This window comes from Sus scrofa, chromosome 4 (assembly GCF_054392235.1).
Source record: "Sus scrofa isolate SSC_HxYL_T2T_F1_AM1 chromosome 4, Sscrofa_HxYL_maternal_Yorkshire_Landrace_v2.0, whole genome shotgun sequence".
Lineage (NCBI taxonomy): Eukaryota > Metazoa > Chordata > Mammalia > Artiodactyla > Suidae > Sus > Sus scrofa.
In genome coordinates, this window is record NC_139386.1 from 112,721,731 (window position 1) to 112,747,581 (window position 25,851).

The 25,851-nt window shown below is 45.9% G+C and overlaps 1 protein-coding gene and 1 long non-coding RNA gene across 3 annotated transcripts in view; one reads left to right on the plus strand and one right to left on the minus strand.

Moving 5' to 3' along the window:
• SLC16A1 (solute carrier family 16 member 1) overlaps window positions 1–8,476 on the plus strand; it is a 36,420-nt gene extending 27,944 nt beyond the window's left edge. The window contains exons 3-5 of one of the 2 annotated variants that reach the window (XM_021088451.2): window positions 511–654; window positions 4,524–5,390; window positions 6,563–8,476. In XM_021088451.2, coding sequence (XP_020944110.2) covers window positions 511–654; window positions 4,524–5,390; window positions 6,563–6,840 — 1,289 coding nt within the window. In that variant the 3' untranslated portion in view covers window positions 6,841–8,476. The remainder of the gene's footprint in view (window positions 1–510; window positions 655–4,523; window positions 5,391–6,562) is intronic. The other variant, NM_001128445.1, reaches the window with a different exon arrangement.
• LOC146404194 (uncharacterized) lies at window positions 258–23,534 on the minus strand. The gene is made up of 6 exons (XR_014844545.1): window positions 21,255–23,534; window positions 18,035–18,089; window positions 17,106–17,287; window positions 16,664–16,872; window positions 10,809–10,929; window positions 258–690 (listed from the first exon to the last, which is right to left on the minus strand). It is a non-coding gene; the product is annotated as an uncharacterized LOC146404194 (long non-coding RNA).
• Between the last annotated feature and the right edge of the window lie 2,317 nt (window positions 23,535–25,851).

Genomic DNA, 25,851 nt, shown 5'->3' on the forward strand with positions numbered 1-25,851 from the left:
CAAAAACTACTTAACTTGGAAAAACTAAGTATGTATTTTTGCCCTTGTTTTTTCTTCCTTAAAAATATGACACAAACCACGTTTATGATGATGTGAAAAAATAAGCTAAAATCTCTCATCCTGTCTAAAAATATAAAGCAAACGTAACTAAATGTGTGTTGATCATACCCTAGATAAATCAAGAAGCCTATGAAAATCCATCACCAAGGAGTTTTCAGCCTGTTCTGCCATATAAGAGAAAGACCAAAGATAGACTATAGTCTATTATATTTTACTACAGTTCCATCCAATATTTCAAGTAGATACACAGTTAATGATTCTCTTGGCATCTTTATTTTCCAGCACACATACTTATGATTATGAAATAATTATAGATAGCAGTATTCTCACCGTTGCCTTTTGTTGCATCTGCTAATTTTGGAGGACTTGTTATTTAGTGTTGTTACTGCCTTTGTAGATGTGGGGTGGGTCTCTTTCCTCTGTGTTACTAAAATTTTGCTTATCTCTTAGGTCCTATCAGCAGTATCCTGGTGAATAAATATGGCAGTCGTCCAGTCATGATTATTGGCGGCTGCTTGTCAGGCTGTGGCTTGATTGCAGCTTCCTTCTGTAACACCGTGCAGGAACTTTACTTGTGCATTGGAGTCATTGGAGGTGAGTTGATTCATTTTCAAACATTGTATGTGTTTACTGTTGAATAAATGAATGGACAGAAAGAACTGATTGTATCCCTTGTCCTAAGAATAGTCAGTGGTTGTAGATAAAGAGTGGGAATTTGTTGCAAGGGTGGTCACTGGTTACTATTCTCTCACTATCTGTTCCTCTCACAGGGAATAGGCTGTGCTGTTGGAGCAGGAGAGAATGTTCAACATAAAAGCATCAGGAATTACCTGGTAGAACGTCCAAATCTATTTCTGAGCAATAGAGAATCTGCTTGATAATTCCTTCCCCCCCTTGTTTTAATAACCAAATTAAGATAGTGAATTGCTGATGAGCATGATAAAGATTACTCATGGTTTCACAATCCAGAGACCTTGACTACTAATATTTGGATGTACATTCTTCCCAACATTTTTCTATATACTAACATGATTTTTTCAGAACAAGAAAGGATAAGACAACGTAAAATACCTTGTAACCAGCTTTTTTCTTTCACTTAACAATAGATCATGAACAGCCATCATATGTATGCCAGGCACTGTCTACGTGCTGTGGGCATAGGGGAGGAAACAAGTCAGGCAAAGTTGTGCTTCGTCATGGGAGGAGGCAGACACTCTACTCACAGATCGATGATAGGCATTCCCGTTGTGGCTCAGTGGTTAACGAACCCGACTAGGTCCTTGAGGACGCCGGTTCGATCCCTGGCCTAACTCAGTGAGCTAAGGATCTGGCGTTGACCTGTGCTGTGGTGTAGGTTGCAGACACAGCTCGGATCCTGCATTGCTGTGGCTGTGGCGTAGGTCGGTAGCTACAGCTCCATTTGGACCCCTGGCCTGGGAACCTCCATATGCCACAGGTGTGGCCCTAAGAAAAAAGACAAGCTCCCCCCCCCCCCCGCCCTGCGCACCAGAAAAACAGAAGAATAAATCAGAGAAATCAGGGAGTTAGCACTACTCCACAGAGCCTTGAAATGAAGTGTTGTGACAGGGACGGACTAGATAATCAGCAATGCTAAGACCTCACTGAAGAGGTGACCTTAGTAGAGATCTGAGTGACAGCAGGGAACTCGCTTTGTGAAAGAAGATTTAGGGGAACATAGGCCCTAAATCAGCATCATGCTTACTTATTGGCACAGGTGACATCAGGGAAGGAGGTAAAGGTTAAGGTTGAAGGTTATGGACAGGAGGCCATTAGCAGGTTTGAAATAGGGGAGTGACCTAGTTTGGTTTATTGGTTTAAGTCTCTGTGAATAGCTTAGACATAAATGGTAGGGAGCAAGGGGGACCAGGGAGAGCATTTAGAAGTTATTTGAATATTTACTTATACTACCACCATCTGTTGAGTAATTCCTTTTGCAGTAATTAAAAATGTCACTTTTCAGCGTTCCTTTCGTGGCTCAGTGGTTAATGAATCCGACTAGGAACCATGAAGTTTCGGATTGATCCCTGGCCTTGCTCAGTGGGTTAAGGATCTGGCGTTGCCCTGAGCTGTGGTGTAGGTTGCAGATGCCGCTCAGATCCCATATTTCTGTGGCTCTGGCGTAGGCCTGTGGCGACAGCTCTAATTAGATCCCTAGCCTGGGAACCTCCATGTGCCTTGCGAGCAGCCCTAGAAAAGGCAAAAAGACAAAAAAAAAAAAAGTGGGATACCTGGATCATATGGTATAACTACTTTTAATTTTTTGATTAATCTTCATACTATGTTCCATAATGTCTACACCAACTTACATTCCCACCAACAATGTAGGAGGGTTCCCTTTTCTCCATATCCTTGCCAACAGTTGTTATTTCTTGTCATTTTGGTAATAGCCATTCCAGCTGTTGTGAGGTGATCTCATTGTGATTTTTTTTCTTGAATTTCCCTAATGGTTAGACATGGTGAATATCTTTTCATGTGCCTCTTGGCCATCTGTATGTCTTCTTTGGAAAAAGATCTATTCAGCTAGTCTGTCTGTTTTTTTAATTGGGTTTTTTGTTGTTGTTGAGTACAATGAATTCTTTGTATATTTTGGACATTAACCCCTTATCAGATTTTATTTGCAAATAACTTCTCCCATTCAGTAGGTTTTCTTTTTATTGATCCATTCCTCGTCTACACAGAAGCATTTTAGTTTGATGCAATCCTATATTTATTTTTGCTTGTTTTCATTGCCTGAAGAGGAGACATATCTAGAAGTATATTGCTAAGACCATACTGCCTATGTTTTCTTCTAGAAATTTTATGGTTTCAGATCTTATATTTAAGTCTTTTTTTTTTTTTTTTTTTTTTTTGCTTTTTAGGGTTGCATCCACGCCATATGGAGGTTCCCAGGCTAGGGGTTGAATTGGAGCTACAGCTGCCGGCCTATACTATAGCCGCAGCAATGTGGGATCTGAGCTACATCTGCGACCTAATCTACAGCTCATGGCGACATCAGGTCCTTAACCCACCGAGCAAGGCCAGGGAGCAAACCCTAGTCCTCGTGGATACTACTTGGATTCATTTCTTCTGAGCCACAACAGGAACTTCTATAATCAAGTCTTTAATCCATTTTGAGTTAGTTTTTTGTATATGGCGTGAGATAGTGGTCTAGTTTCTTTCTTTTTCTGCGTGTGACTGTGCAGTTTTCTTAACACAATTTATTGAAGAGACTATCCTTTCTCTAGTGTATGGTCTTTGCACCTTTGTTGTAAATTAATTGTCCATACATGTATGGGTTTATTTCTGGGATCTCAATCCTGTTCCATAGATCTATGTATCTCTTTCTCTGCCGGTAGCATCCTGTTTTAATTACTGTGGCTTTGTAGTATAGTTTGAAATCAGGGAGTGTGATTCCTCCAACTTTGTTCATTTTTCTCTGGATTGCGTTGGCTCTTTGGGGTCTTTTGTGGCTCCATATAAATTTTAGAATTTTTTTGTTCTATCTCTAAAAAACTGTCCTTGGGATTTTGATAGGGACTACATTGAACCTGTGGGTTGTTTTAGGTAATAAGGCATTTTAACAATTAATTCTTCCAATCCATGAGCACAGACTATCTTTCCCTTTATTTATTTATTTATTTATTTTTTGTCTTTCGTCTTTTGTCTTTTTGTTGTTGTTGTTGCTATTTCTTGGGCCGCTCCCGCGGCATATGGAGGTTCCCAGGCTAGGGGTTGAATCGGAGCTGTAGCCACCGGCCTACGCCAGAGCCACAGCAACGCAGGATCCGAGCCGCTTCTGCAACCTACACCACAGCTCACGGCAACGCCAGATCGTTAACCCACTGAGCAAGGGCAGGGACCGAACCCGCAACCTCATGGTTCCTAGTCGGATTCGTTAACCACTGCGCCACGACGGGAACTCCTCCCTTTATTTTTTATTACTCAATGAATTTTATTACATTTATAGGTGTACAACAAGCATCACAACCCAATTTTACAGCATTTCCATCCCAAACCCCAGGAGCATCCCCCCACCCCCCAACTTGTCTCATTTGGAAACCATGTTTTTCAAAGTCTGTGAGACAGTATCTGTTCTGCAAAGAAGTTAATTGTGTCCTTTTTTTAGATTCCACATGTAAATGATAGCATTTGATGTTGATGTCTCATTGTCTGACTGACTTCACTTAGCATGATAATTTCTAGGTCCATCTATATTGCTGCATGTCATTATTTCTTTCCTTTTAATGGTTGAGTAATATTCCATTGTGTATGTGTACCACCTCTTCTTGATCCAGTCTTTTGTGGATATTTAGGTGGGCATTTAGGTTGTTTCCACGTCCTATTGTCTTTCCATTTATTTTTATCTTTTTGAATTATATGCCTCTTATTTTCTTGGTTAATTAATTCCAAATATGTTTCTGGGATTTACTGCAGTATGTGATTCGTTTTTCCCCTCTCCCCAGGTCTTGGGCTTGCCTTCAACTTGAATCCAGCTCTGACCATGATTGGCAAGTATTTCTACAAGAGACGACCATTGGCAAATGGATTGGCCATGGCAGGCAGCCCTGTGTTCCTCTCTACCCTGGCCCCCCTCAATCAGGCTTTCTTCGGTATCTACGGCTGGAGAGGAAGCTTCCTAATTCTTGGGGGCTTGCTGTTAAACTGCTGTGTAGCTGGAGCCCTGATGAGACCAATAGGGCCCAAGCCAACCACTGCAGACAAATATAGATCCAAAGAATCCCTTCAGGAAGCTGAAAAATCTGAAGCAAAAAAGGGGGCAAGTGACGCAAATACAGATCTCATTGGAGGAAACCCCAAAAAAGAGAAACAGTCAGTCTTCCAAACGCTTAATAAATTCCTGGATTTATCCCTATTCAAGCACAGAGGCTTTTTGCTGTACTTGTCTGGAAATGTGCTCATGTTTTTTGGACTATTTACACCTTTGGTGTTTCTTAGTAATTATGGCAAGAGTCAACATTACTCTAGTGAGAAGGCTGCCTTCCTTCTTTCCATCCTGGCTTTTGTTGACATGGTAGCCAGACCCTCTATGGGACTTGTAGCCAACACCAAGTGGATAAGACCTCGAGTACAGTATTTTTTTGCTGCTTCTATTATTGCAAATGGAGTGTGTCATCTGATAGCACCTTTATCCTCCAGCTATATAGGGTTCTGTATTTATGCGGGATTCTTTGGATTTGCATTTGGGTGGCTCAGCTCAGTATTATTTGAAACACTGATGGACCTTGTTGGACCTCAGAGATTCTCCAGTGCTGTGGGATTGGTGACCATTGTAGAGTGCTGTCCTGTCCTCCTGGGGCCACCACTTTTAGGTATAGTATGTCTCCTTATTTCTGTAGTTCTGTTCACATAAAACCAGCATGAAAAATTGGGATGGCGATAGAAAACAGAAATCAGTAGGCTGCCTGATGGTGGACAGCTAGGCTTTCTCATTTCTGTATCTGTGCTAGTATGGTGCTTACTGAGCACAGCATAATTGCTCAAATGCTTACAGATTTAAAGTATCAGTATGAAAGAGGAGTTAGGTATTTTTACAAATGGCATTGTTTTTTAAAATGTTTTCTTTTCGGAGTTTCTTTTGTTGCTCAGCGGTTATTCTAACATTTTACTATAACAAAGATTTAACGGCAAAAAAAGTTTGGAAATGCCGAAATAAATGTCTTTATCAGACCTTATAAAGCCGTTAATAGAAGCCTATGAGGAGTTCCCACTGAGCTGGATTAAGAGTCCAGCTGCAGCTGCTCAGGTTGCTGCAGAAGTGGAGGTTCCACCCCTAGCCTGGCACAGTGGGTTAGACGGTCCGGCATTGCTGCAACTGTGGCATGAGTCGCAGCTGAGACGTGGATTCAGTCCCTGGCCTGGGAACGTCCATGTGCCACAAGTGTGACCATAAAAAAGAAGAAAAGACTCTGATGTGTCATTTCCAAGTTCCTTAACTTGGGAAACCTCAGGGAGGTGCCCTGTAGCACAGTTCCGGGCCTCAGAGCAGACTTGCTGGGTTTAACGTGTGTTCAGTGATGGGCAGGAGAGTATCTTGCTGCTCTGAGGGTTAAGCACCGAGAATGGTGGAAAGGTGTTGCCGTTGCTTCTTTAGCAGAGGATGAGTGTTCAAGGAAAGCTCCTTGGGAAACGCTGATGTCACAGAAAGAGCCTTGGCCTGGAGACTGGAACGAGCTCTCTGGCCTTGGGCGAGACTCCTGAACCTCTTTTGAGCCACAGATTTTTCCATTGAATATGGAGAGAATTGATCCTACGTGACCTCTAGGTCCTTCCCAAATCATATTTGCCAAGATGTAATTATTTTTTCACGTTGCTAAAGATAGCAGAATGTGCAGGGCCGGCCAAAATCAGTGTGACATCGTAAACAAAAGATCAGAAAATACTTAGCAGGTAATTTGTCATGTGTGGACTCTGAGTGGGTCCTTAGGCTTTATTTGGGAAAAGGTATGATTGTTGACCCAGTTTGTTTTTGATATACCTTTAGGTCGTCTCAATGACATATACGGAGACTATAAATACACATACTGGGCATGTGGCATAATCCTGATCATCTCAGGCATCTATCTTTTCATCGGCATGGGCATCAACTACCGACTTCTGGCAAAAGAACAGAAAGCAGAGAAGCAGCAGATAAAGGAAAACAAAGAGGAGGAGACCAGTATAGACGCTGCTGAGAAGCCAAAAGAAGTTACTGATGTAGCAGAATCTCCAGAGCAGAAAGGCATAGAAGGAAGCCCCAAAGAGGAGGAGAGTCCAGTTTGAACCTGTGAGGCTGAAGAGCAGATGGAACAGCTCACGACCCAAGATATTTTAAGATTCTCTGTTGTCCTGTGATCTTCCAGTGGTGCTCAGTGCAAATACTGGACATTTGTGTGGGAGCCATACCAAGGGTTCATTGATGGAATTTGTGTTTCACTCCTTATGAGTAGCCTGAATTAAAAATGCCATAGCCTTTGGGGAGGGAGTGGTTGAAAAAGAATGAGGGAAGCAAGTTAGTTTTATTTTGGGTTTTTGTTTGTTTGTTTTTTAAAATCTTATTAGTTTTTAACAGACAGTGTCATGAAGATTATAACATGTGCCTTAAGTTTTAGTCTTTAGAACTCTTTAGAGAGCCTTAACTTTTTAAACCATTCTGCTTAATTCATTCATTTTAAGTGTTCTGTTACAAGGAAAAATTACTAGTTTGAGGCAAATCTAAAATCTTAATCTTGCTTCATTATTATTTGTAACATATCATCAGGCATTGTCACTAGAAGATTTATGAATAGAAATATTTGTTGAAAGTTGGGGGTTTTATAAAATCCTGACTAAAATATTTTCCTAGCATCGATAGTTGCATGGCATATGTGCCTGCTAGATATATATTTAGGAAATTTAAGGCATAAAACTTTGGAAACACCTTGGCTGTTCCAGATGCACTGTACTCATCAGCAGCCCTCTGGTATCTTTTCTTGGGTTGCTTTGTAGAAGCCAAGTGCTTGAGAGTTGACTTCATTAATTTACTATTCTTGCTCCCCTTTCCAAAGAAATATTTTGAGTGGTTATAGATCACTGCCCCTTTTGAGAGCACATAGAATTTTTTTTCCCCACTGTAAAAGTTAGTATTAAAATACACAAAACTACGTATCTGTGCCTCTTTAGCAAATTAAACATAGAAAGATATTTCAAACAGCAGCCGAATTCAGCTTAGGCTTTTCCCAAACTTCGGTTAAACTGTGAGATTTGGAATCTTTTTTGTTTTTCCTGGAATTTTCCCCCTTTGATTCATAGTGGTTCCATTTATGTCTGCATCCAGCTTAGCTCTATGTGTCAGATACTCATTCTTCATGTGTTCAGTTATTTCTTTTTAATGTTTGTTACTTAAAGAGAGCCAGAGAGATTTGGCCCAGACAAACCAATAAGGATAAGATTGGGAGAGAGGTTGTTATGTGTGGTTATCAGTTGGTAACTCCTTTGTTCTAAGAAGGCCTTAAAGAAAATTATGTTTTGCTTAAAACTATTGGACACATTCTTACTCTTTACACAAACCTAAAGATTTTGTGACCCTTTTCAGTTATCTGAAAGTAGAGAAATGGGTTTAGTAGAAGAATAGGAAGGAGGGTGGACCAGAATGAAAACTGTAAATATTTTTTAACCTAATAATCTTTTAAATTACAGCAGGAAGATAATGGTAGACATTCAGTGAATTATTTCAGTGCATCTAAAAATATTTTAATTGACAGTGTGAAAGTATAGATATAAAACCTTATTTAAGAGGCTGGCTTTTTAAAATAAATTTTTTTTTAAGAAATGTTTCTTCCTCCAAATGTTTATTTTCTTGAGGAGAACATTGTCTTCATTTTCAAGATTCAATTTGGCCATTACTAATATTAAATAATTCAGCTTATGTGCTTTGGGATTTGTGTGTATGGCTTATTTTGCTTTTTCTCCTTACCTCTTTAAGGCAAGCAGGAGAGGAATTTTGGAACTATTCAGTTTGGACTCTGACATTTTCCATGGACCTAACCTCTGAGTGCTTCTATCCCTTTCTGTGAAAATAAGGATCACCTTGCATAGAGTATTACAAGTAAAAAACGTGGGGAAAAGTAAACTGGGTGTATAGGATTATTTTCCCCCATCCCGGCTGTCAAGCTACATCCACACCTAAGACTCTGCTTCATCATTTTCCATTAGTTGCATCTCGCTAGTGAAGTGAGGGGGCTTTGGTGCAGACTGACCACCATTTATTTATTACAGAAAGGGTTCTGAGGTTGCTGCATTCAGAAACATGTTAAAAACTCACTCATACCTGCACTAAAACCTTTCATCACCCAGTCCAACTCTGACTTTTCCCACTGAAGATACAAGCTGAAGGGATTTTTGTCTTTTTTTTGTCTTTTTCCAGGGCCGCTCCTACGGCACATGGAGGTTCCCAGGCTGTAGCCACCGGCCTACACCAGAGCCACAGCAACTCCGGATCCGAGCCGAGTCTGCAACCTACACCACAACTCGAGGCAACGCTGGATCCTTAACCCACTGAGCAAGGCCAGGGGTTGAACCCGCAACCTCATGGTTCCTACTCAGATTCATTAACCACTGAGCCACGATGGGAACTCCAAGCTTAAGGGGTTTATTCAAGATCAATTTTGGCAACAGAGCCAACACTAAACCCCGTATAGGCCTGCTCTGTCACCTGTTGCTTGTCAACAATCAGCTAATCTGTGCTGCAGTGTGGTGTCAACCCCAGATGCACCTGGGCATTCTGACTGGGCAGTCTGTTGTCCCTTGCTCCATGTGAGGAATGACTAGACCTAAGTTTTATTTCAGTTGACACAGTTTCAGTGGCCGCTTTGGGAAATCAAGTACCTGCCTATCTTTGCTCTCCTCTGTTCCACGCCCTCTGTCTCTAAAGACAGAGAAGTTATGGACAAAGAGGCTTGGGACTGTTCAAGAGTACACTCTGAAATAGCTTCCCAAGTCAAAGCTGGAAAATAATTTAAGAAACTGATAGGGTAGGCAGTTGCAGATGATCGTGGCAACAAGACCATAGTATCACGTTATAGTCCTCTTTTGAGATTTATCAGGAGTGCCCCTCCCCCAACTTTTGGTTGGAAAGATGAGAAAGGTTAACAGTTAAGTTCCCACCTTTGCAACATGGCTTGTTTTAATAACAAGCTCAGGTATCTTAAGAAAGAGGTTAATGATAGACCTGGGTCGCTATGAAAACTTGATAGGAAGTAATGGCCCTGGCTTGCCCAAATGTTAGCAATTAAGCCAAGTTACCTTGGACTAGAAGTATCGCAAGCAGTTTCAAGAATAGCATTCCTGGAGTTCCTGTCGTGCAATGGTTAACGAATCCGACTAGGAATCATGAGGTTGCGGGTTCGATCCCTGACCTTGCTCAGTGGGTCAAGGTTCCGGCGTTGCCGTGAGCTGTGGTGTAGGTCGCAGACGCAGCTCGGATCCCGTGTTGTTGTGGCTGATGGCATAGGCCGGTGGCTACAGCTCCGATTGGACCCCTAGCCTGGGAACCTCCATATGCCGAGGGAGTGGCCCAAGAAATGGCAAAAAGACACACACACACACAAAATGCGTTATAGCTTTATGGTTTCAGATTCAGTCACTCTTTCCCCTATTTAGTCTGGCCACAAATCAGTCAAATGAGAGCCATTGGTGGAGTATCTTTCTCCTCACCTGAACAGCATTGATTTACTTCTTGCTGACTTTATCTTGACTTGCTAGAGGAAACTGGAATAGCTAGCAAATGAATCACAGTCTGCTTGTTACTTAACAATACAGGCTACTGGGGCTCAGAGGCTGTGTGACCTCAAACCTTAGCATCAGGTGTTTTCTTCTGTAAGGTATTAATAATTAGCGCCAACTCTCAGGGTTGTCACGAAGGCTAGTTGATATGTGACAGCTTGTGTTAAGCACGGCCTTAATAATTGTAAGCATCTGACTATTAAAAATCAGGAGTTCCTAATGTGGCTCAGTGGGTTAAGAATCTGCAGCAGTTGGAGGTGAAGGTTTGATCCCCAGCCTGGCCAGTGGGTTAAAGGAGCTAGTGTTGCCACAGTGTGTGCACAGAGTACATTTATACACGTGGACATGCACAAATGAATCATTTGGTAAGCTTGGTAAACTTAAGGTAACTTTTTTCTGTATTTTTTCCACATTCTAAATTTTCTTATGTCATGGTTATTTTTTATACTAAGAAAAATTTTTTAAAAGAAATTTTTTTTTGGCCATACCTTTGACATATGGAAAATGGAAATTCCTGGGCCAGAGAGTTGAATCCAAGCTGTATCTGTGAGCTGTACCCCAGCTGTGGCAATGCCAGATCCTTGACCTACTGTGCCAGAGCAGAAACTCCTAAAAAAAATATTAAACGAAGCATGTATTACTGGTTTACAGTGCATTTGTTCTGGAACGGTTCTGGCAAGATACAGGATTCTTAAGAAAAAGAAGCTGGGAGTTCCCGTCGTGGCGCAGTGGTTAACGAATCCGACTAGGAACCATGAGGTTGCGGGTTCGGTCTCTGCCCTTGCTCAGTGGGTTAACGATCCGGCGTTGCCGTGAGCTGTGGTGTAGGTTGCAGACGCGGCTCGGATCCCGCGTTGCTGTGGCTCTGGCGTAGGCCGGTGGCTACAGCTCTGATTCAACCCCTAGCCTGGGAACCTCCATATGCCGCGGGAGCGGCCCAAGAAATAGCAACAACAAAAGACAAAAAAAAAAAAAAAAAAAAAAAAGAAAAAGAAGCTGATGCTTATTATAAACAAGTTATATTTGCTGCTTCAAGAATTGTACCTGTTGGGGAGTTCCCTTCGTGGCTCAGCTGTAAAACCCGACTAGGATCCATGAGGATGAGGGTTTGATCCCTGGCCTCACTCAGTAGGTTAAGGATCTGGCGTTGCTGTGAGCTGTGGTGTAGGTCACAGGCATGGCTCAGATCCTGAGTGGCTATGGCGCAGACCAGCAGCTGTGGCTCCAATTCAACCCCTATCTTGGGAACTTACATATGCCTCGGGTGCAGCCCTAAAAAAAAAAACGAAGGAAAAAAAGAATTGTACTTGGTGAAAGGGAGGTGAATGAGATGGAGGTCAAGAGCACAACGGTCTTTAGCCGTGACTTAGCTAGTACTGGACCAAAGCTGTAGAGTGTAGGGTCCACAGGCCACCTGTGCAGGTCACCGGTGTCCCCTCCCTGAGACAGTGCTCATGGGACAGCATTCTGTGGTCTGCCTTCTTTCTGATCATCATTCAGCTGAAAGTGACTGTTTAACTCAGGAAGCCAGAGCATCTGCACTTGCCCACATCACAGTGTTAAGGTTGTTAAACATGATCTCCCTGAGATGAGCATCAGAAAGAAAAGTTTTGCTTGTCTGCACAGCTACCATTTACTTACTACTTCCCAAGCACTGTTCTAGGCTTTAAGAACCCAACCATGGACAAAATAATGTCTTTACATGCATCTTACTTTCTAGTAGGGAAAGCAAACAATAAGATACAGGGAAAACCACAATATTCAGGACAGATCAATGGATATAAGATCAACCTTCAATAAATCATCTAAGGTTCTGGGGGTGTTTTTGTGTTCTTTTTGCTTTTTGTTTTTTAGGGTCACACCCATGGCATATGGAGATTCCCAGGCTAGGGTTCTAATCAGTTGCAGCTCCTGGCCATGCCACAGCCACAGCAATGTAGGAATCAAGCTGCGTCTGCAACCTACACCACAGCTCACGGCAAGGCCAGATCCTTAGCCCACTGAGGGAGGCCAGGGATCGAACCTGCAACCTCATGGTTCCTAGTCGGATTTGTTTCTGCTGTACCACGACAGGAACTCCTGTTTTTGTTTTTTGAGCCTCATCTATGTGCTTGAATATTTGCTGGATAGAGGGGATAACGTGCTCAGAATCCAGTTCCTGGCACGCATGGCTTCTAGGGGGGAAGACTGCAGGACGTGCGGGGAGGGCACAACATGTGGAGTAGTCTAACCCAATCTCATGGGGGCCCAAACAAGACAACTGAGGCATATACTCTTGAGCAAGTTAACTTCTCTAGGCCTCTGGAATTATTGTGAGGATTGTGAATGTACAGCGCGTACTACTGAGTGCACTGTAGTATTAATTCAACTCAGTTAAGTCACCAGAACAATAAAAAGACAGCTGGTAATATTTGTATAGTTCATCAGAGTGTACAAAGGCCTTTCAAAAAGGTGTCATCCAACTCATGCAAAATTCTAGGGACATGGGTACAAAGGAAAATACTGACCCTTCGCTGAGTCTTCATCCTAGCAGGGCACTCCTGTCTCTACCCCTGCTGTCAGAAGAGTGCAAAGCAGACTGCAGGCAGCTCGGCTGCTAGAGCTGAAGGTTGTATTGGATGGAAGTTTGGAAACCAGAATGAAAGAAGTTGAATCGAATAGGGACCAAACCAATCACTTGGTTCTGTACCAAAGTGAGTAAAATGGTCCTGCCCCCAGTGAATTCACGGACTGACCCACAATCCTTTTCCATGGCTTTGGAATTTGTCTTTTTTTTCCTTTTTTTTTTGTCTTTTGTTGTTGTTGTTGTTGCTATTTCTTGGGCCGCTCCCGAGGCATGGAATTTGTAATGTGATTTTTTTTTTTCACTTGTGTGATTTCCTTTCCTAATATGCTTTACTGATTCTAGAATTAAAAGTTGCATTTCCTGAGCTTACTCTGGCCAGGTCCCAAGAGGAAGTGGACAGCAGCCATTAAGAAGCTGAGAGGGGAACTGGGCTGGGATTAAAAATCACCTGGTGTGCTGACAATCTGTACGTCCATAATTATCGAGAAGCTTTGTGAGTTCTTGTGTTTTTTCTTACCTATTTTTTTTCCCCTTGAGGCCCAAATAAAAAAAGCCTGTGTGCTTTTATGTCAGGCCCAATTGATATATGCTTTTCAGAAAGGGAGCTTTAGAGATTTTTTGGTAACAACCCTTTTAAAATTCTAAGTGCTGGGGTTTCTTGCTGTGGTCCAGTGGGTTAGGTATCTGGCCTTGTCTCTGCAGCGGCTCAGGGTAGATCCCCGGGCTAGCCCAGTGCAGCAGGTTGTCACAGCTGTGGCTCAGATTGGATCCCTGGCCTGAGAATTTCACAGGCTGCAGGTGTAGCTGAAAAAGAAAATAAAATTCCAAGTGCTGTCTTGTGTCTCAAATGCTAAGAACGAGCGTGAACAGGCCTGCCGTGGAGAGTGTCCTGAGCTTTGCAGGGCTCTGAAACTGCCTGCGCTCGGCTCCTCCCCACCCCCATATGCCTCATCGCTTCCCAAATGCACAGACTGAAATGCTGGACTGTTTCGCCCTGCCCTGCCCTCCTTTTCTTCGTCCCCAGCACAGGCTTGGTTTCTCACAGCCTCCCTATCTGTTCTCACTACTTCCAATCCAGCCTCAACACTCTTGCCAAAATGACTTTTCTAAAAAGGCCAGATTTCTCAGCTGCTTTTGTAACTTCAAATAAAAGCAATGAAGATAAAAATAAAACGCATTGACTCATGTCACTCCTCTGCCTTAAGCCCTGTAGTTTGAAGATGAAGTCCACACTCCCCAGCCTGACCCACAGGTCCTTTGGAATTAGTTACTGTGTACCTCATCTTATCTCCGGCGGTGCTCGGCCCACACCCTGCTCTCTAGCCCAGCTGAACTCAGTTCCTTAGGCCTCCCAGCCTTCCTACCAGCTGACCTGGGAACCCCTCTCCTTTCCTCTCTGTACCAACTCCTATCCACCATTTGAAACTTGGTTTAGGTCTCTTCACAGGTGGCCTTATCTGATTCCCCAATTTGGGTTTTTTTTAAATGAAATGTTTTTAAAATTTTATAGTGCTTAATGATTTTCAAAAGTTTCACACACATGATTTCATATAATCCCGTAATAACCCTTTTTTTCCTCCCACCCCTGTATCACCCCTCCCCTCTCCCCACTGGTAGCCACTAGTTTGTTCTTTGTGAGTCTGCTTTTTTTTTTTTTTTTTGCTTTATTCACAGTTTGTTATATATTTTTAATTATTTCATTTTTTTGGCTGCACCCACAACAAACAAAATTTCCCGGGCCAGGGATCAAACCTGAGCCACAGTAACAACACCAAATCCGTTATCACTAGGCTACCAGGAATTCCTGTTGTATTTTTTCGTTTTTGTTTGTTTGTTTGTTTTTTGACTTTTTAGGGCTGCACCCAAGACATATGGAGGTTCCCAGGCTAGGGGTCAAATTGGAGCTGCAGCTGCCGGCCTACACCACAGCCACAGCAATGCAGGATCTGAGCTGCATCTGTGACCTACACCACAGTTCATGTAGGTCAGCTGAGTGAGGCCAGGGATCGAACCCAAGTCCTTATGGATGCCAGTCGGGTACTCTAACTGCTGAGCCAAGACAGAAGTCCCTGTTGTATCTTTTAGATTCCACATACAAGTGATGACACATAGTATTTGTCTTTCTCTATCTGACTTATTTCACTTGTATACTGCCCTCCAAGTCCATCCATGTTGCTGCAAATGGCAAAATTTTATTCTTTTTATGGCTGAGTAGTATTCCATTGTGTATGTACCACATCTTTATCTATTCATCTATCCATGGACATTCAGGTTGCTTCCATGTTTTGATAATTATAAATAGTGCTGCAGTGAGCATTGGGGTGCATGTATCTTTTCAAATGACTGTTTTTATTTTTTTTCGTATATATGCCGGGAGTGGACTTGCCGGGTCTGTAGTACTTCTATTTTGAGTTTTTTGAAAAAGATCTCCATAGCTTCCCACAATGGCTGCCTCAATTTGTTTTTTTTTTTTTTCTTTTTTTCTTTTTAGGGCCGAACCTGCAACACATGGAAGCTCCCAAGCTAGGGGTCGAACTGGAGCCGCAGCTGCTGGCACATCACAGCCATAGCAACACCAGTTCTGAGCCACATCCACAACCCACACCACTGCTCACGGCAACACTGGATCCATAACCCACTGAGCAAGGCCAGGGATCAAACCCACATCCTCATGGATACCAGTCAGGTTCTTAGTCTGGTGAGCCATGATGGGAAGTCCCACCATTTGTTTTTGATTGCCTTTATGTCTACAGTGCAGTTCGAGTATGAACCTTTGTGTCAAATCCCAGGTCTCTGGGTACCAAGTCCATATAGATCACCTACTAACTTTGGGTCCTTAAGCAAGTTATTTAATCTCTAGGCCTCAGTTCCTATATCTGTATAATTGCACTAATAATAGAACATACCTTATGGGGTTGATGTGAGGATTAAAGATGACATCAACTATGAAATCTTGAGCATCCTTCCTGACACAGAATAAATGCTTGATACATATTATCTCTACCTCTGTCATAAATACTGCTCACCACTGATGCATAATTTTCAAAATGGTAAAATCATGACTCATACAGAAATAAAATTAGCATGTTCATATAACTCAGCAATTCAGGAGAAACCAATAAGATTTTACAATTTTCAAATGAGAATTAGACTTTTGGAGATTTATTCTCTCCTGGACGGAACTCATTTGCATTGCCGTGAATAGGAACAATTTGCATCCCACACCAGAGAGGAAACATCTGCACCATCATCAGCCCTCTACGAGTTACCTGCCTTCGCTGCCGAGTTCTAAGATAACGCAGCGAAGGACAGACGTGCAGTTAGTGCCCTAGAGAAGCGGACAGCCCGGAACTCCAGACAACCCAAGAGCATTCTACAGGAAAAACACTTAGTGATTCTTTGCCTGGTTTGCTTTTCCTTTGTTTTTTTTTTTTTTGGCTTTTTGTTTTTTGTTTTTTGTTTTTAAGGCTGCACCTGCAGCATATGGAGGTTCCCAGGCTAGGGGTCAAATCGGAGCTACAGCTGCCGGCCTACACCACAGCCACAGCAACACCGGATCCAAACCGTCTCTGTGACCTACACCACATCTCACAGTAACGCTGGATTCTTAACCCACTGATGGAGGCCAGGGATCAAACCCCCAACCTCATGGTTCCTAGTCGGATTCGTTTCCGCTGAGCCACAGCAGGAACGCTCCTTTGCCTGTTTCAAAATCTTTCACGATTTTTCTGAGCACCAGAGTGCACTGTACACGAGTTTGCTTTTCTAACTGCCTACCAGACTGTGAGCTTTCTGAGCTGAGAGGAAACAGCATCCAAAGTGGTTGAGCCCTTTTGATTTGAGGGGCTGGGGAAGCTTGCGCAGGAGGTGCCGTGCCAGGTGGGTAGAGAAGTGGAAGCTCACGTTTCTCCTGGAGAACAGCACCCAGACGGAGCTGTGTGGGGCCGCAGGACGACTGGCAAGCCGGCCTGAAACAGAAGCTCTATCTGTTGGGGGCAATAAAAGAAAACTGATGCTTATGAACAGTGCGATGAGGACCCTAAAATCCAGAAGGCTCACTCCAGGAACGCCAAGTCAATTAACCGGAAGCGCTTCTCAGGCCCAGGTCTGATGAAGCCCCAAACGCCAGACAGGGACCTACGGGGCCTCCCTCGGAGAACTCAGGGAAAAGAATCCATGTTCTACAACCACTGCCCATCCCCCTCCTCTTCCTTCTCACCTTTGGGCTGGACTTCCGCTGGCACACGGGCCGATGGCGGTGGAGAATGAATGTCCGAGTCACCTCGAATTTCCAGGAGTGTGTCCTCGGGCCGGGCACGGGCAACCCTGCAGCGCCCCCCACTTCTCAGTGGCACCAGCAAGCACGCCTGAAGTCTTTGCCAAGGCAATGGGGTACACCTGCTAAAAGGCACGACGCTGAACGGGGCTGATCAGCAGGAAACTCAGGACACGTGTTCCCCCGCTCCCCAAGGTCTCTGTGAGGCAGGGCGAGTCTGATCCTGCTTGTTGGGGGCGGACACTCATCTGTTGAATATGTCAAAAGGAAGAACAAGCGGAGACTCCAGAGGAGGACCTGCCCTCAGACGCAGTCATCCAAGGCTGGTGTCCTTTAAACTCCTGAACCACCAACCAACTCCTTCGACTGACTTTTCTCCTCACGGGACAACCTTTTGGCCTCCCCTATATGCTTATATTTTTTATTTTTATTTCTTTCCTTTTTTGGCCTTACCCACGGCATAGTAAAATTCCTGGGCCAGGAACTTTTTTTTTTTTTTGTCTTTTTGCCATTTCTTGGGCCGCTCCCGCAGCATATGGAGGTTCCCAGGCTAGGGGTCGAATCGGAGCTGTAGCCACCAGCCTACGCCAGAGCCACATCAACGCAGGATCCGAGCCTCGTCTGCAACCTACACCACAGCTCACAGCAACGCCAGATCCTTAACCCACTGAGCAAGGGCAGGGACCGAACCCGCAACTTCATGGTTCCTAGTCGGATTCGTTAACCCCTGCGCCACGATGGGAACTCCAGGAACTTTTTTTTACGCCTCATCTGGGGCAACGCCAGATCCTTAACCTGATGCACAACAGCAGGAACTCCTCCCCCTGCACTTCTAGTTGCCTGATAGGAGAGAGCCTGGCCCCACCACTCACAGGCTGTGTGGCTCTGGGAAGAACACTGCACTTCTCTGGGCCTCAGTTTCCCCATCTGTAAAATAAGGACAACAACGGTCATAAAAGCCAGAGTTCAGGGCAGGAAACTGTTATTCTGAGCAGAAAGGGAGGTGATACGGCATTCGGTGCTTATGGGATGCTGGATGGCTGCATGGGGGAGGGAGAGAAGGGAGCTGTCTCCAGAGGATCTGCTCCCGAGACCTGGGCAGGAGAGGAAGGTGGGCATCTTCCCACCAGCACTCCTGAGTTCAGACACACTGACGGGACTGTGACCCAGGGAGCAGGCAGGGCCTCCACTGCTGCTGCCAGGGGCGGGGACCGCACACTGCTGCAGAAAAAGATGCACATCTGTATGACCCTGCTTGCCAGAAGGGAGCAGCCAAAGCATCAGGAGGGCGGCCTCTGGCTCCCGTCCACCTTCCAAGTCCCATGTGAGGGTCTCAGCGTCAGATCACAATATGCACCCACGACTCCCAAAGAAGCGGGTCTTGGAGACGAGGCTTTAGCTTCCTGCCCCCAGAAGACAGGAAACCGGTGGGAATTGATCCTGGGTGCTTCTGGGCCACATGAGGATTAATGGTATTTATGCCTGCAGGCACCCTCCCAGGGTCCCAGCACACAGAATGAAGGTGGGCTCTGGCAAACGCTATGATGGTTATGGCTCCACACCGGCCATGTGCCAGCACCCGGCCAGGCCCTGGAGATACCACAGTGAACAAGGCACGGCAGACCCTGAAGAAGAGAGGAGATGCCAGGAGAGCAAAAACTGGGATCATAAGGGCAAGTGGTCAGTGCGAAAGTGTGTCATAAAAGCCTGGGGAGCACAGGGAGCTGGGAGAGCAGAGAGAGGGTGCCCGGGCCAGTGCTGGTGGGGTGGGGAGGGAAGTGCCAATTTCCCAGGAGTAGTGGAATCTGAGGCTTGAAGGAGAACTAGAAATTAACCAAACTAAGCAGGAGGAGACAAGAGGGGTGTGTGTGAGACACAGACAATGCTACTTTCCACTTGAGGAAGCATATACATGTGCAAAACCCTGGAAGATAAAGGATGCTTGGCATTTTCCATGAATGGACAGTTGGGTCTGACCAGTGCCTGGAGTGATGGGTATCGATTAGTTGGTGAACTAAGCTGGAGAGGAAAGCAGGGGCATGGGGATCTCATGGAGTTTTACATGTTATTTTTTGAAGAATTTGAGCTTTATCCTCTAGGCAGTGGGGGCATATAATAGTATTTACTTTTTTTTTCTTTTTTTCTTTTTACATAGTAGTATTTAAGGAGGGAGAAGGATTATCACCATTCTGATCTCAGTGATATAATTTTTTTGTTTGTTTTTTGGTTGAGCCCATGGCACGAGGAATTTCCCAGGCTAGGGATCTAACCCATGCCACAGCAGCAACCTGAGCCACAACAATGACAACACTGGGTCCTTAAACTGCTGAGCCACCAGGGAACTCCTCAGTGATATTACTTTGATGTGGTTTGTACAATCAGTTGGAAGCAGGGATTTCAGGTATGACATTGCAGTGGGCTGGGCTGGAATATGGTTGCCGAGGGGACAAGGAAAAGGGCAGAGCAGATTCAGGGGAGTTTAGGAGGGGGCAGAGCAGACAGACGCAGGTGGGAGTGCAATCGGGGAGAACCCTGGGGTGGCTGCCAGGTTTCCACAGCAGGCATACCCACAAGGGTGGGGCCCCCATCAACTCCTGGCACTTGAGTGTGGGCGGTGCCCGCCCACAGGCTCCCAGCCTCTGGACTGAATTCACATAAAGCCCCTTCCCTCCCACCAACCTTATGGTCTGCATGCAATTCAGTTCAGCAACATTAAGCAGCTATTATGTGCCAGGAATCACAGGGAGGCTTCTCCCTGCCTCACCTAAGGGAGTTGTTTTGTTTTTGTTTCTGTTTTTTTGGCTGTGCTTCCAGCATGTGGAAGTTCCTAGGTCAGGGATCACACCCAAGCCACAGCAGGGACCCAAGCTTCTGTAGTGATGATGCTGGATCCTTAACCTGCTGAGCCACAAGGACATTCCCTTAAAGGAGGTCTTTCTTTGTTTCTTTTTATGCTTTTTAAGGCCTCACCCTCGTCATATGGAAGTTCTCAGATAGGGGTCAAATTGGAGCTGCAGCTGCCCAGCCTATACCACAGCCACAGCAATGCGGTATTGGAGCTGCACCTGCGACCTTCACTGCAGCTTATGTGTTATGGCAGCTGCCCAGCAGCTCCAGCGGCAGCCCTGTGGCCCAAGCGTAGCAGCTCCAGCAGCTCTTTTACCTGGTAAGAAACCAAGTGAGCACTCGGAGAGTTGGAGAACTCAAGTTTATTACACTGGTGGACTCAGAAGGATTTCACAAGGCTTTTATGGGCTAGCTCTTCCAGGTCCGTGCTTGGCTGGTCAGACCAGAGTGAGAACAGACAGGGTTGTAATTTCAAGCAACTTTGCAGAAGCAGATGTGTGGGGGAGGCATGGTTAGGGGCAGTTTTGGCTGGACTTTGCTTAGTTATCATGGCCGGGGTCTCTCCTTTCTACCTTTTTATCGGGACATTTTCTCCTACAATGGCAACACCAGATCCTCAACCCACTGAGCGGGGCCAGGGATGGAACCCAAATCCTCATGGATACTAGTCGGGTTCGTTACCGCTGAGCCACAGTGGGAGGGCCACACTAAAGGGATTATAACTGGATGCCCCCAGAGCAGGGATACGCAGGGAGAAGAGAAAAGCTATGCACACAGAGCTTAAGTTCAGGCCCTCCCTCTTCCCCCACTGCACCCCCATGACAGATAAGGTACAAGGGACATCAACACAGCTTAGACTGGGACAGGCGATAGAGACAGGCAGCCCCTCCTGGTCTCTTTCTGCTAAGCTCGTGTTCCTCCTGCCGTGAGAGTCTGGATGACGGGAGAGGTCCCTTTACCCTCAGCACTGGCAAATAATGCTAAGTGTTACCGAACCGAACTTGGGTCCGCTCGCTTGCCACACAGCAAAGCCAACTTACTGACACCAGGTTGTGGTAAAGCCAAGTACAGGGTTTCCTGTAGGGCTCAGCAAGGGGCTCGTGCTCAAAAGACCCAAACTGGATGGCTTTCAGGGAAGGGCTTTTAAGGGCAACAATTGGGTGAAGGTTGCAAGGGGCGTGACTTTCTTCTGATTGGCTGGTGGTGAGGAAACAGAGTGATAATTCAGGAATCTTAATCACCAACCTTCGGGTTCCAACCTGTCTGGGATGTGCACGCTTGTGCCCGGCTTGACCTCCCCCTGCACGGGGGCCTTAGTTCCTGCTGAGCAACTCAGAGAGACGTGTCAGATTGTTACACATATCCCAAAGACTCTGTTTTATCATTGAACTGTTCTTTCTTAACTGCTTTTTCCTTGTTTCTGCTCTCCCTCACTTCCCTAATTAGCAACTGCTTGCATCTGCTCTTTGGAACCCAGGCCTCAGAGACTAAAGCCTTTTTCTACAAACAAGAAGTGGGGGACCCTGAAAGGCTTTTTGTACCTGGGAGGTCCTTGCCGGTCCGCTAGGTTTCAGTCCCCCCTTTGATATTCCTCAACCCAGAGGGGAAGAGTGTGGGACAAGACAGGGAATCAAGTTTTGCACAGAGAGGTTAATCATAAACTTCGCAGAGGTACTTGGTTTCAAGGCGAGTCTGGTTTCAGTAGCAACAGCATTTACTATTGACTGTGCATTCTACAGTCCTCATTTCTAAATCTGCATAATTTTGCAAGGCAATTATTATTCCCATTTTGCAGATGATGAAACTGAAATTCAGTCAGGTTAACTCGTTCTCCTTTAAGATCACATGGCTACTAGGTGGCCGAACTGGAACTGCGACCAACCTAGGACGACGCTACTGCTGTCTTCTTAATGATGACATGGTCATTAAGCCTTGCTCCCTGGACCCCTGCTCCCTGCCAGGTCCTGCTACTCCCCCCCCCCCCCGGGGGGTCCCATCCCAGAAGAACGTTGTTCTCTCACAGTTTCCTCGCTGAAGCTCCTGGGAAAGATGGGGTGTACAGAGCCAAGGCCAGGCCGCTGGGGAGAAGTCTGGACAAGGACAGAGGGATCAAGCCTATGAGACTCGTTCCTGTTCTCTCTCCCCTACACGGCGGCCCCGGGCAGGGCAGCAGCCGGCTCTTGTCCCCAGGCCACCTGGGACTTACTATTCCTCCTCCTCCTCTGAGACGCTGCAGGGCTTTCTCTTCCCCCTGCTCTGGGACGCTGTCCAGGGCCTCAGCCTTCTGGCCTGAGGCTCCCACCCTGGCTTTAATTTCCACCGACACTAATGCTCCCAAATCCTGGGCTGAGACGCCGGGCCAGGGTACAGCCCGCAGAGCGCACTCACGTGCAGCCACCGGCCAGCCACTGGGCGGGGAAGGGGCCTCGAGGTCCCCGGAGCTGTTCTCCTGCAGGGGAGGAAAAATAACTTTCCCGCTACCCTACTGAGTTCTTGGCTGAGACCCCCTGTAACAAAAGACAGAATAAAAAAAAAATTAAAAAAAAAAAGGCGTGTATTCATACACAGTCAGGTCCCAGGGAGACTGCCAGGGAAAAGGAGTGACCCTCCAGGTGGCCTGACACCATCTTGGGCCAAAGACAGGAGAAACGAAGGTGAGTGTGGGGGAGGAGGGATCTGGGAGGTTATCTGGAAAAGCAGGGTAAACACGGGTGAAGTCTTTATGCAGAATGAAGTCACCGCCTTCTCCAGGGACTTTTAAGGTTCTCAGAGATTTAGAGAAGCCTTCCCCTCCCAGGGAGGGAGACACCCTTACAAATGGAGATTTCCTTTACAAGCGTAAATGTCTTTCAAAAAATCAACTTCTGCTCTTTTTCAGAGCCCCTCCTTTGTCTGTGGGTTCTCAAAATAATCAGCTCAAAATAATCCTTCTGCCCAGAGGCCTATTTTGAGGTGGCATATTCTCCCCCCTCCCGCCCCTCCTTAAACCTGGGCTTCCTGCCATCGCTTTTAGGAGGAAAAAGTCTTCTGGTCTCAAGTGAAGTCAGCGGTGTTTCTGAGGTCACAGGCCTCTGCTGGGCTATGCCCCTGGGCACGATTTGGTAACACCAGGTCCCCGGGCAACAGGACCGGGCAGCTCCAGGACCTGGCAGCCGCGGGGGCATCCTAGCCTTTGCTGGATGCCGGATCACCACTAGAAGGCTTGTGGGGGGGGGGGGGGGTCCGAGGCCCCCGGGGAAGCCTGCCGGGCCAGGCCAAGGGAGGGGCCCTCCACCCCCAGCAGCTAGGCTCGCCCTCCTCTGTCAGACCTGGGCGTCTGCGAGGGGGAAAATGTTCTGAGTCCCGCGGGGCTGGTCCTTGCTGCCCTGATCCCCTCCTTGTTAGAATCCTCTCCCCCCTGGGGAAGCAGAAACCGGCCCTCTCCACGTGCCCGCCCCCCCACTATATTCCTGGAGAAACCCACACACACCCACACCCGCAAACCTATAAACCGTCACTCCTAACACAGCAAGGCGGACGGCACACGCCTCAATAAACAAACACCCACTCCGTCCCAGGCAGGCGGCCCTGACGTCACTCGCGTGAATTCCTCAGGGCCTGAAAGCCGACCGTGTTTCCAGCTGCCAGAGGAACCTCACACTGGCCTTCAAGGCTTGACCACACAGGAAACCTGGACAGAGGGGCCAGTCAGTGGGCGAACAGGATGCTCTCCCCCCAGCCCCTCCCTCCCCAGAAGGCCTCTCCCTGGCTTCCCTCCTGGCCAGCCACCCCCAGACGGGATGTGGCAGTGTGGGGCGCCCTCGCGCGGGCGAGAGCAGCCCTGCAGCCTCGCCATCCGGATCCCAGGCTGCCCTCCTCCCGAGCCCTGGGTCCCGCTGTCCCCGCTGTCCCATCGCTGTGCCATCGCCCACACCCTCTACTCCAACTGGCCTGCCTCCAACCTACCTTCCCTCCTTCTTTTACCTCTGAATGTTATCTCACTTACATTTTAAAATTCAATAGTCAATGCATTCAGCGCAGCAGAAACAAATCAGACTAGGAACCATGAGGTTGCAGGTTAGATCCCTGGCCTCGCTCAGTGGGTTAAGGATCTGGCGTTGCCATAGCTGTGGTGTAGGTCGCAGATGCGGCTTGGATCCTGCGTTGCTGTGGCTGTGGTGTAGGCTGGCAGCTGCAGCTCCAATTCGACCCCTAGCCTGGGAACCTCCGTGTGCCATGGGGGGAGAAAAAAAAGACATTTAACAAAATATTAGTTATAAAACATAATAAGGTTAACATCCCTGAGGCTGTCACCCAATGAGAGCTGAAACATCAGTAATAACGTGCATTTTCCTTTGTGCTCCTCTTCTCCTCATTCCCTCCTCTCTCTGCCCACTGTCCTAAATTCTTTTTTTTAAACCTATTTTTCTTATTGGCAAAATACACATAAATTTACCATGTCAACCATTTCTTTTCTTTTTTTTTTTTAGGGTGGCCCTCGCAGCATACGGAGCTTCCAGGCTAGGGGTTGAATGGGAGCTACAGCTCCCGCCTACGTCGCAGCCACAGCAACGCAAGACCAGGCATCAAACCCCAAACCTCAAGGTTCCTAGTCAGGTTCGTTCCTGCTGCGCCGCAAGGAGAATTCTGTAAACCATTTCAGGCTGTACAGTTCAGTGGTATTAAGTACATTCATAATGTTGCACAGGCAGCACCACCATCCATCCACACAACTCTTCACCTTGTCAAACTGAAACTCTGTACTCATCAACAATAACTCTCCTTTCCTCACTTCCCCAGCCCCAGGGAACTGCCATTCTACTTTGTGAATTTGACTAAGTGTTTCATGTAAGTGAAATTATGCAGTTTTTAAAATCCTTTTGTGACGCGCTTGTTTCACCTAGCATAATGCCCTCAAGGTTCATCCAAGTTGTAGCATGTGTTAGGATTTCCTTCCTCTTTCAAGTTAAATAATATTCCATTGTGGGCATACATGTTTGCTTATCCATTCATTATCCATCAATGGACACTTGGGTTGCTTCAGTGTTTTAGCTACTGTGAATGATGCTGCTATCAACATGGATATACAAATATCTGTTTGAGACCCTACTATCAATTCTTTTTGGTATGTGTATCATGCTGGATCACATGGTAATTGTTTTGAATTTTTTGAGGAACCACCATACTATTATCCACAGCAGCTGTACCATTTTGCAATCCTACCAACAGTTCATAAAGATTCCAATTTTTCCACATCCTTGTCCACACTTATTTGGTTTTTTTGATAATTGTTATTCCAATTGATGTGAGGTGGCATTTCAATGTAGTTTTGATTTACATTTCCCCAGTGATTAGTGATATTGAGCATTTTTCATGTGCTTATTGAATATTTGTATATCATCTTCTTTAGAAAAAAAAATTTTTTTTTTGGCTGCACCTGCGGCATGCAGAAGTTCCTGGGTCAGAAATCAAACCCATGCCACAGCAGTGACGCTATATCCTTACCTTGCTGGGCAACTAGGGAACTCCTATTTGCCCATTTTTTATTCAGATTGTTTTAGTTTTCTATGTATTCTGGATAGTAATCTCTTTGCAAATATTTTCTCCAATTCTGTGGATTGCTCTTTTTTACTCTTTTGGTACATGATTTTTGTGTGTGTCTTTTGTCTTTTTAGGGCTGCACCCGAGCCACATTGAGGTTGCCAAGCTAAGGGTCCAATAGTAGGAGCTATAGCCGCCAGCCTACTCCACAGGCACAGCAATGCCAGATCCGAACCACATCTGTGACCTACACCACAGCTCATGGCAACACCAGATCCTTAACCCACCGAGTGAGGCCAGGGATCAAACCTGAGTCCTCATG